The 11,478-nt window shown below is 41.5% G+C and overlaps 1 protein-coding gene across 1 annotated transcript; it reads left to right on the forward strand.

The window, feature by feature from the left end:
• The first annotated feature begins 4,331 nt into the window (after positions 1-4,331).
• Positions 4,332-11,049, forward strand: nhlh2 (nescient helix loop helix 2). The gene is made up of 2 exons (XM_017469350.3): positions 4,332-6,080; positions 9,200-11,049. The coding sequence occupies exon 2, from the start codon at positions 9,222-9,224 to the stop codon at positions 9,594-9,596; it is 375 nt and encodes a 124-aa protein (XP_017324839.1). The 5' UTR covers positions 4,332-6,080; positions 9,200-9,221; the 3' UTR covers positions 9,597-11,049.
• The last annotated feature ends 429 nt before the right edge of the window (positions 11,050-11,478 follow it).

Consider the following 11,478-nt stretch of genomic DNA (forward strand, 5'->3'; position numbering starts at 1 on the left):
TGTTTATGTTTGTTAAAATGTCATGTGTCATGGTATAGCATGGCAGGAGGGATTCTGATTGATTTAGTGCTCAAGTCGAATTAAGCTGTGAAAGAGTCTTTCATCAATCAAGCTGTCTTAACACCAATCGATAGCCGTGATTCAAGCAGCCTCGCTTTCGACCGAGAACACGAAAAACACGTTAAACAGCACACACACACACACACACACACACACACACACACACACACACACACACACACACACACACACACACACACACACACACACACACACACACACTCTGTTGTCATGTTAGTGCATGCTGGTAGGCAGCTAGTGCCGAGCTAGCAGTCCTGTATCAGCGCACAGAGAGATAGAGAGAGCGAACGATGTTGACGCTTTTAACAGCAGACGTCGTCTCAAAGCAGCTTTACAGAAACATATAAACACAGGATGGAGATTTTAAGTGTGTGAGTTTATCCCTATTGGGCGAGACGGTGGAGACGGTGGTGAGGAAAAACTCCCCGAGATGATACGAGGAAGAAACCTTGAGAGGAACCGGACTCAGAAGGGAACCCGTCCTCATCTGGGTAACGACGGATAGTGTGAGAGTAAAAGAAAGTTCATTATGGTGTTTATATGAAGTCTGTTTGTTGAACTAGTCCACTGTTCACTAAAGGAGACCCGAGTGTAAAACTGCATGCGGTAATCGCAGTCCCGAGGCCATACGATGAGACATTATTAAAGTATTTATCTATCACCCACGTTACACACACAATGCAGATTATGGTCATAAAAACATACTCACTTTTTACTTATATCCTTTCTAGTATCGTTTCTGCACTCAGAATGAAATAAAACCCCGGATAAGAGCTTTCTTTGCACTCCTCGGCTTACGGGGAGCCGAGGGTAGAAATAAAACCGAGCGCCGCGTTTAACCGGAAACGTGGGTTCGTTTTCCGGACCTTTCCAGAGCACCCCTCGACGCTGCAGTGCGATTTGTTGATTGCAGAATCGGAGGAGAAAAATAAAATACTTCCCACACGGATTTTCCTGCCATCACCACATCTTGAAAAACAAAGCTATAGCATCTGTCGAATTCTACTAGTCATACAGTATGAAAGGACGAAATTCCCAGACACCAATTTGAGCCTGGTGGAAAAATGTTTAGGTTTAGCGTATACACTGCAAAAAAAAAAAAAAAAAAAAAAAAAAGTGAAAATGTCTCGAATATGGTCAAAAGTCATCTAGTATTTCTTATTATAAGATCACAATAAACCAAATATAAGGTCGTTAAACCTATTTCTGGACATTATTACTCATCTCACGCTTGGAATGAGAACAAGTGGCTTGGAGTAGGTTTAATAATCTTATATTTGCTTTATTGTGATCTTATAGAATAAGACGTACTAGATAAGTTCACTGTTGTGTTTATATGCAGTCTGTTTGTTGATCTAGTCCACTGTTCACTAAGGGAGACCCGAGTGTGCATATTTGATTTATTGTGATCTTATATTATAAGAAGTACTCGATGAGTTTGACTATATTCAAGGTATTTCCACTTGCTAAGATGTCCGGAACAGAAAAATAATGCCATTGACCCGTTAACCACTTGTATTATTATTATTATTATTATTATTATTATTATTTGAATCATACTTTTTACTCTGGAACAGTTTCGAGCGATTACGTTCGCTTACTTTCGATCATGTTCAGATGAAAAATTTTGTTATACGGCTTTTGTCTTTATTCGCTGTCGGCTCTCCTGCTCACCTTTTGCTTTATTAGCCAAAATCTCGCCCCCCTCTCTTTCTCTCTCTCTCTCTCTCTCCTTGTCTCCTTGTTTCACTTCTGAAAACCATCCACTTTTGCAGAGTGAGGCATCCCGCTTACATCCATCTCTTCATCCGCTCATCCATCTTCCTATCCTCTGAGCACTATTAGCCAGCTGCCCCACAATGCACAGAGAGAGAGGAGAGAGAGAGAGAGAGAGAGAGAGAGAGAGAGAGAGAGAGAGAGAGAGAGAGAGAGAGAGAGAGAGAGAGAGAGAGAGAGAGAGAGAGAGAGAGAGAGAGAGAGAGAGAGAGAGAGAGAGAGAGAGAGCTTAATTCTGTCAGTAAAATCTTCGCCCCTTTCCCGTACTGTTGCCCAGTGAGCAGCACAGGGGGTGGGGGTAGTTATCTCAGGACACCATATGCTCCTTTCTCACATCTGATTCCTACATAATGTATGTGTATGTGATTATGGAGAGGAGGGAGTGATTGTGTGCTAATGTGTGGCTCGTGTTGCTAACATCTGGGGAAAATGTTTTTTTTTTTTCTTTTTTTTTCTTTTTCTGAAGAATGTTTTTATTCTGCTGGCACAAATAATACCCTCTCCCACCACCCCACCCCCCCACCCCCAACCACCACACCCACGTTCCAGCAAAAACCCCACGAAGCGTACATATCTGTCACTGCCTACATTTTTTCTGGTAAAGAATGACATAACATTTTTTTTTTTTTTACAAAACATGCCGACTATTCCCGACCCAATCCAACTCACATCGAAACACGTTACAGACTACAACCGATGAAAACTCCATGTACATAATGTACGTCATGTAGGTAAATCACGGCCTATGAAAAACATTCGGCAGAGCTTTCCCGTTTATTTGCCTTCGCTTATACACACTTCAGGTAAGAACGAGTTTGGGGCAGAAGCTTCCTCTTACACTTCTTTCTCCATCTCCGTCTATCTAACTCTATACTCTCTTCTTCCTCCATCCTTCTCCGTCATAGCGGATTTTTCAATTCAATTCAATTCAGTTTTATTCGTGTAGCGCGTTTAATAACGGACGCTGTCTCAAAGCGGCGTCACAGAAACATATAAACACAGGATGGAGATTTAAAGTGTGTGAGTTTATCCCTATCGAGCGAGACGGTGGTGACGGTGGTGAGGAAAAACTCCCCGAGATGATACGAGGAAGAAACCTTGAGAGGAACCGGACTCAGAAGGGAACCCATCCTCATCTGGGTCACGACGGATAGTGTGAGAGTAAAAGAAAAGTTATTTTTCAGAAACCGCATGTGGTAATCGCAGTCCCGATGCCATCGCTGCAACCGTAGTCCCGGCGACCACAGCGAGTATTTGTATTTACGTGTGTATTCTTGCTGAGTCGTCCTGTTTGGAAGGTGAACCTTGGCAGGTCTTCAATACTACATTTGATGAATATGATTTATTTCTATGTTGTATTTATATGCTTCAGAATGATCATTTATATACGTATGTACTATCTTAGACATTATTACATTATGTCTTTGAATTATTATTATTATTATTATTTTTACAAAGGCATTATTATAGTAGAAAATGACGTTTGGGTGTTGTTTTCTTAACTCATACGGCGGTTTAGAGTCAAAGCTCTGTAGAGTTAGTGAGCGCCAGTGGGGTCAGTGCTTTTGCTTCGTATTCACGAAGTACGGAAGAAGAATAGTACAATTTTCTGCTTAGAGGTGGAACGCCGCGGGAAGTTTTTAGGAAGTTTAATAATGAGAGTAAACTGTGTTTTGAGTTCACACCGTCGAGTTTTGGTTCATTAAGGGAAGTGTGCCAGTGTGCTCGCTCTTTCTCTGTGTAACTGTGCGTTCTGAGAAGTATTTACTCGTACTTGTATTCACGAGTCAGGAGGTCGTAACGATGACGTCAGGTGCGTTCGAGTCACATTGTTCGGAGCGGGATGGCGGTGTACGTTCTGTTAATTGACCGCGGAATAAATATAGCAAGGGTTTTTTTTTTTTTTTTAACTCTCCTTCTAGAAAATGAAGAACAAAGAATGCGCACGAGGTGCATTTTGCTTTTTGATGCTTTTTAAGCGATTTATGAAGTAAACTTTATCGTTACATCTTACGTCATAATTGATACGCTGTCGTATTTTGTACGGGCGATTCGCTTGTCGTATTGTAAATAAAAAAGCCGGACAATAACTTGCCGCGTAAACCCAACGCTTGATAACTGAAATCGGCTTCTGAGACGAGTAAACGTTCAATTTCAGCAAATTTACCGTCGACTACAGGCGCTGCATCCACTGATTCCACCATGTTTTCTTACTGACACGACCCCGAGTCGGAAACTCCGACCTCGAAGTAAAGAAGATCCCAAGTTTCCTCGCTTGTAATTATGACTTTATGGTGGTGTTCATATGCGTTCACGTCGTAAATTCCGACGTGACTTGAACGCATCATAAGCATTGATTACTGATCAATGATCGATCAGGACGCTGTGGCTGTTATAAGGCACATCAGTGGTGGCTTGGTGGTTAAGACTCTGGGTTACTGATCAGAAGGTCGTGTGTTTGAACCCCAGCTTTGTATCATAGTCCTGAAGAAATGACATTTTGTTCCAATGTGCACAATAGAGCCGTGGTTCTCAAACTGAGGTTCTACTCTGCTGGGGGGAAAAACAATAGATTCAAACGGTTTCCACTACAAATACCATTACAGACCATCAACCGACTATTAAAACTCACCATTACTGGTCCTTAATGGTATCCACTAGAGAAAACATGCCACCAAGGCAACAAATTACCAGTAGAGACCCACAGAGACCATTACAGTTTCCATTAAAAACAATACAATTCCCAAATGGGGGCACACGGTGGCTTAGTGCTTAGCACGTTCGCCTCACACCTCCAGGGTCGGGGGTTCGATTCCCACCGTGGCCCTGTGTGTGCGGAGTTTGCATGTTCTCCCCGTGCTGTGGGGGTTTCCTCCAGGTACTCCGCTTTCCTCCCCCAGTCCAAAGACATGCACGGTAGGATGATTGGCATATCCAAAGTGTATGAATGGGTGTGTGAGTGTGTATGTGATTGTGCACTGTGATGGATTGGCACCAGCGTGTACCCCGCCTTGTGCCCGATGCTCCCTGGGATAGGCTCCAGGTTCCCCGTGACCCTGAAAAGGATAAAGCGGCATAGAAGATGGATGGATGTACAATTCCTAATATAACCATTAAAACCATTACAAATACGATGAGGGTTTCTATTATTGTTGTTTTTTCAGCACTATTTAAAAAGTTCATCAAATAAATCTGAACTGTGTGGGTCTGTGGAATTTATTTCACAGTTAAAAGGCTGCAAAAAAAAGTTTGAGATTTAGAGGAATGACAATAAAAACCCATTTGAAGACAATATCTTCTCAAGGTAATGATTCGATTTGGAGTGCTTAACTACTACTACTATTATTATTATTATTATTATTATTATTATTATTATTATTATTATTATTAAAAGCGTAAAGCCAGAGAAAGTTTCAGAGATTTGTGCAGAAGCGCAGGTGTAGATGACCATGACCTGAGCTCAGGTGATGGTGAATGATGCGCGAGGCTCCTGTAGCTCAGGTGTGCTTCCATATAATTGGTGGCAAAGGAAGCAGAGGTGCTAAAATAGACTCCGAGGTAGAACATTAAAAAAAAAAAAAACTTTCACGAACAGTTCTCCGAAAGACCAGAAAACCTTTACATATTCTCAGAGGATCTATATCACTGTGTAACGGCTGAATCCGTGCGGATTGTGTCAGCACGAGGTGGGGGTGAGAAAGGGGTGGGGAACGAGACAGTGACTGTGTGTGTGTGTGTGTGTGCTCACGCGCGCACACCAAATGTATTCAAACCCTGCTGTCTACCCTCACCCCTCACTTTATTTTCTCCTCCGGAACCGTCAACACCAAGTCTGGCACGCGCCGAGTGCGTGTCCTTCCCCCAACCGCGGCGTCTCGCGCATCACTCCAGCATCCTGTGGATAGAGGACAGCAGCGTGTGGAGTTGAGGAGAGTCATATCTCACTCACGTCTCGCAGTTTTGCTCTCTACGCAGAAGGGTCACGCGGCAGAAAAGCATCATCTCTCAGCATGCGTTACAGCTGACAGGCTGCGGCGTCAGGATCTTCCAAACGCGTGACTGCTATAATTAAACGGATCAGAACTTTGCATCGGAAAGACTTGTGCGAAATTCATGAATGGACGGGACGCTGAAGAAGATACAGATCCACTGACAACACCCTGATAATCCAGCTGCTTTCTCGCTCTCCGCTCACATCATATCACAGCTGGAGGAGGCACAAGGTGAGCACACTACTGCCTAATCATCGGAAAGTTTTCGTATACACTTCATGAAAAACTGTCTTGGTGCCGCGCTTAAGGATCGTCCAGCTCACACGACGGGTTTATTATCGGCTCATTTGTTTATCATCGCGTCGTTTTAGGAAATGTCACTTCGTCCCGAATGACTTGCTTTCCGAGACGCCGGGTTTTTTTTATATATATATATTTTTATATATATACACGAGACGAGACATGAAAATAAACAAAACAAAATGAACATATTTAACACGACATTGTTTTCATTTGTGCTTAAAAACGTTATGATTGACAGCATTTATCCTGGTCTGACGCTGCTGTCGATGGGCGAATTGTCGTGTGTGTACAGCACATCCCAAACAGCACACTCCCGCACTCGATCGCAGGCTTTACACACAACCGCATATTATTTAGAAGTGTAGTCGCCCCTCTATGGGTGCAGGATGTGGCCCGTAACGTCCGGTATGTAATGTAATCCACTACAGTTTACTAATTACTACTTTAAAATGACTCATTACGCCACTTTGAAAACTTATCAAACCGACAAAAATACACTACAAGGTGAAACTCGCGGTTCTTTCAGTAATTTTAGCGCGTGTAGGACATGATCAGAAAAAGAAAAGTCGGATTTATAATAAAACCTGCCTCGGGGGTTGTCACCGTGTGTCGGACGACCAGACGGATAAAATATCAAACGTTTCTAACTAGGCTAGTCTGGTGTCGCTAGCCGAGGGGAGACACGGCTAAGCTATCACTGTATGGGTTTAGCTGCTACAGCGCCATGTAGAGTACATTATCTTTCCTTCTGCTCCGCTCAGATCGTGTTCACGTAAACTGGAACTCATCTAGACGTTTACACGCCTTGTTTTCCTGCTCAGCCTCAGTTTCAGTTTCAACTCCTTTACTGCTTCAATAAAAATCAGCGCGTATCCATTTCCCCTCACGCTGACTGTATGAGCTGGCGTTCGGCAGAATCGAGATCCGTCAGCCAATAAGACACGAGTGTTCCCACGTGTGTATTTTCCCGTAAACCCTGTCTGATCGGTCTCGCCTCCGTTCGCTGAAGATATAAAATCACAACCCCGCCGTCTTCTTTTACCGACGTCCGGTTACGCAGCGGCGGACCGCTCCGAGTGCGGAATCGTTCGCGGCTAAATAAAAAAATCTTCGAGCAAAAGGTGATTTGTTTTAAAAACGCATTTTACTTTTAATATTGTTTTCTTCACACTGAAATTGTAACTGTAATCAAATGACATGAATTGATAATGTAACGTGTTACATCACTGCGTGATCAGAAAGGGTCGTTAGGTTACAGTAACGCGTTACACACAACTCTGCTATCGACAGATGGCCAAATGTGCTTTTGAGCGCGCGGAGGCTAATTGGTTTTCCATTAACTTGTTAGGTCTATATTTACCGTCGCTGTTAGGGATGTCAAGGAAAATAAAACTCCTAAAAGTAAGTCAACAATATTGTAAGAAGAAAAAAAATGAATCTCATTATTCACTTTACCTAAAGACAACTTTCATCGTCGATGAAAACACTAAAATAAAATAAAATAAAATGTGAAAGACTGTGCATTGCGAATCGAACAAGTAGGTTACTTAGAAGTAGGCTAGTTTTCCTTTCTTTCTTTAATGTTTAACTTTCATCAAGATGTAGCCTAAATATATTTCTTTCTTTCGTTCCTTCCATCCTAATGTGTAGCTAATTATCAACTTTTCATCTATTTCTTCCTTTCTTCCTAATCTTAATATTAACCTTTCATCATTTACATATACCTAGGTAACTTTCTTCCAAGCTCTCGCTCTCTCTCTCTCTCTCTCTCTCTCTCTCTCTCTCTCTCTCTCTCTAGCCCTCGCTCTCTCTCTCTCTCTCTCTCTCTCTCTCTCTCTCTCTCTAGCCCTCGCTCTCTCTCTCTCTTTCTCTCTCTCTCTACCCCTTGCTCTCTCTCTCTCTCTCTCTCTCTCTCTCTTTCTCTCTCTCTACCCCTTGCTCTCTCTCTCTCTCTCTCTCTCTCTCTCTCTAGCCCTCGCTCTCTCTCTCTCTTTCTCTCTCTCTACACCTCTCTCTCTCTCTACCCCTTGCTCTCTCTCTCTCTCTACCCCTTGCTCTCTCTCTCTCTCTCTCTCTCTACCCCTTGCTCTCTCTCTCTCTCTCTCTCTCTAGCCCTCGCTCTCTCTCTCTTTCTCTCTCTACACCTCTCTCTCTCTCTACCCCTTGCTCTCTCTCTCTCTCTCTCTCTCTACCCCTTGCTCTCTCTCTTTCTCTCTCTCTACACCTCTCTCTCACTCTCGCTACCTAGATACCTCTCTCTCTTCCTCTCTCTCTCTATCCATCACTTCCTCTTTCTCTCTCGCTCTCTCTGTCTACCTCTCTCTATCTCTCTCTCTCTCTTCACCTTCCCTTTTACTCTCTTTGCGCTTCTCTTTCAGTCATTCTTAAGAGTGCTGAAAAAAAATCTGTACAAAAATCTTTAATTCAATTTCCAAATTCTGAGTAATTTGTGGCTGCACTGTACAGACTGACTGAGCTGCAATAATTCTATTAAAACTCTCTCTCTCTCTCTCTCTCTCTCTCTCTCTCTCTCTCTCTCTCTCTCTGTGTGTCTGTCTGTCTCTCGCACTCTCTCTCTCTCTGTCTGTCTGTCTCTCGCTCTTTCTCTCTGTCTCTCTGTCTGTCTCTCTCTGTCTGTCTGTCTGTCTCTCACTCTCTCTCTGTCTGTCTCTCTCTGTCTGAATGTCTCTCTCTCACTCTCTCTCTGTCTCTCTCCCTTTCTGTCTGTCTGTCTGTCTCTCGCTCGCTCTCTGTCTCGCTCTCTCTCTCTCTCTCTCTCTGTCTCACTCTCTGTCTCTCTCTCTCCCCCTAATGTAACCTTTCATCATTTACATATACCTAGGTAACTTTCTTTCAATCTCTCTCTCTCTCTCTCTCTCTCTCTCTAAGGTGAAACTTTCATTCTGTCATCAAGATGTAGCCTAACATTTCTTTCTTACTTTCTTTCTTTCTTTCTTATTAAACTATTTATGTTTTGGTCTTTGTGTATATATATATATACACAAAAAAATTATTTATTTATTTATGTATTTATTTATTTTACCCAGGTGTGATTCAGCCTTGCGCTTGATGAAGATGATGCTGAGTCCGGATCAGACCGATCCTGACCTGATGTGGGCTCAGTCTGACCCGGAAACGGTGCTGAACGTCATTAAAGTAGAGTGTATGCCCAAGGAGTCTCCTCTGGCGGACGGGAAGCAGCGCGCGCTCGCGCCTCCCGCACTGACCCGCGAGGAAAAGCGGCGGAGGAGGCGCGCGACCGCCAAGTACCGACTGGCGCACGCAACGCGCGAGCGCATCCGCGTCGAGGCCTTCAACGTGGCGTTCGCCGAGCTGCGGAAGTTACTCCCTACACTCCCACCCGACAAGAAGCTCTCCAAGATAGAGATCCTCCGTCTGGCCATATGTTACATATCTTACCTGAATCACGTGCTGGACGTGTGAAGGAACCGGAGAACACCTTAACCATTAAAACCAGTTCTAATCTATAAGACTATTTTACACAGGTATAAGATCTAGTCTAATCTATAAGACTATCTTACACAGGTATAAGATCTAGTCTAATCTATAAGACTATTTTACACAGGAATAAGATCTAGTCTAATCTATAAGACTCTTACACAGGTGTAAAATCTAGTCTAATCTATAAGACTATCTTACACAGGAATAAGATCTAGTCTAATCTATAAGACTCTTACACAGGTATAAAATCTAGTCTAATCTATAAGACTATCTTACACAGGTATAAGATCTAGTCTAATCTATAAGACTATCTTACACAGGAATAAGATCTAGTCTAATCTATAAGACTATTTTACGCAGCGTAAGATGTAGTCTGTTTATGAGAATATTGTTATTGTATGCCAGCTGTTAGATGTAGACTACAGACATAGGTAGGCCTATGCAGAGTAGTAATAGCAATATCTGTTGATGGGTCTGATGTCACCAATATCTGATGGGTCAGAGATATTTATCTAACTTCTGTGAAATGGCCTACAGTTAAATAGGCATGCTTTAAAATAATAATAATAATAATAATAATAATAATAATAATAATAATAATAATAATAATCTCAGATGAATATGGGGTTAGCATCAGGAAAACCTCACACAGATCAGACCAGCCTGAAGCACTGGAAGCATCCTGCACAGATTAGTCTCTATTTTAAAATGTTATTTATTCTCTGCTTGCGTTGTAAACAGACTTGTAGGCCTATATTTTATGTGCGGTTGTGTTATAAAGTTGGATAATTTATTTTATTGTTTGACTGTGCTCTTAAACTAGGCCAGTGCAAGGTGTTTAATACTGTAAATGTACAATTATTTATATCGTAAAGTCGTTGTGTTGAAAGTTTTGTCGTCGCTCTGAGCTCGCACATTTGGATAGTTAATGCTAAACGTTAAGCCTTTAATATCAATGAAGCAAGTGATTATATGTGGTTGATATCTCCGTGGAAACAAGACGTGCTTCCTCTGTTTACAACGTGCTTACGGATAGGCTACACGATCTTTACACGTTTCTTTATATAACTCTGTGTGATACGGCCTAGGAAAAGTGTGTTTGGGGATTAAGCAATTTAGTGTTTAGACAGAATAATTGATTTCACGGATCGGTAGTGAGCAATACAAAAGAAGGCAATATTATTGAATAGCCCCAAGACTATGTAAATTCAAAAAAAGATTCTTTCTCTGCAGTGAGCAAACGATAAGGTTGTTTGTTTATTTTTCTTTTACAGACAAGCTATTTTCTACATATTATTTATGTACATTTTCATTGTTAGTCTTAAATTTTATAGTACAAAATGATTCATATCTGCTTTATAGCCAAAGATGCCCAATTCAGGGCCTTGCGTGTCATTTTGTATTGCAAAAGAAAAACACTGAATTTCATGTCTTGATGGGGAAAAAAAAGAAGTTTAAATTAAAATGAAACATTCAATCCATTGTGTTTGTTTACTGCTAAACTGGGAGAGCATGGACAGATGCCATATGCTACGTAGAGATGAAGCATAATTCATCCAGATTAATTTTACCCGCTTGATTAATCTGCCTTAAAAATCAATAGTTAGTGTCACACGTGATGGCATTAATTAAATATTTAATTAACTTTCTTTAATTTCCTGGAATATTTAGAGAAATCCTATACAGACAGGTGATGGGCGAAAGGCAAAGTTCTATTATATATATATATATATATGTATATATATATATATATATATATATATATATATATATATATATATATATATATATATATATATATATATATAGTTATTCTTTGTCAGACTGGTGTAGATAATGTCATCTAATTTCAATCATGTCATTT

Source organism: Ictalurus punctatus, chromosome 6 (genome assembly GCF_001660625.3).
Source record: "Ictalurus punctatus breed USDA103 chromosome 6, Coco_2.0, whole genome shotgun sequence".
Classification (NCBI taxonomy): Eukaryota; Metazoa; Chordata; class Actinopteri; order Siluriformes; family Ictaluridae; genus Ictalurus; species Ictalurus punctatus.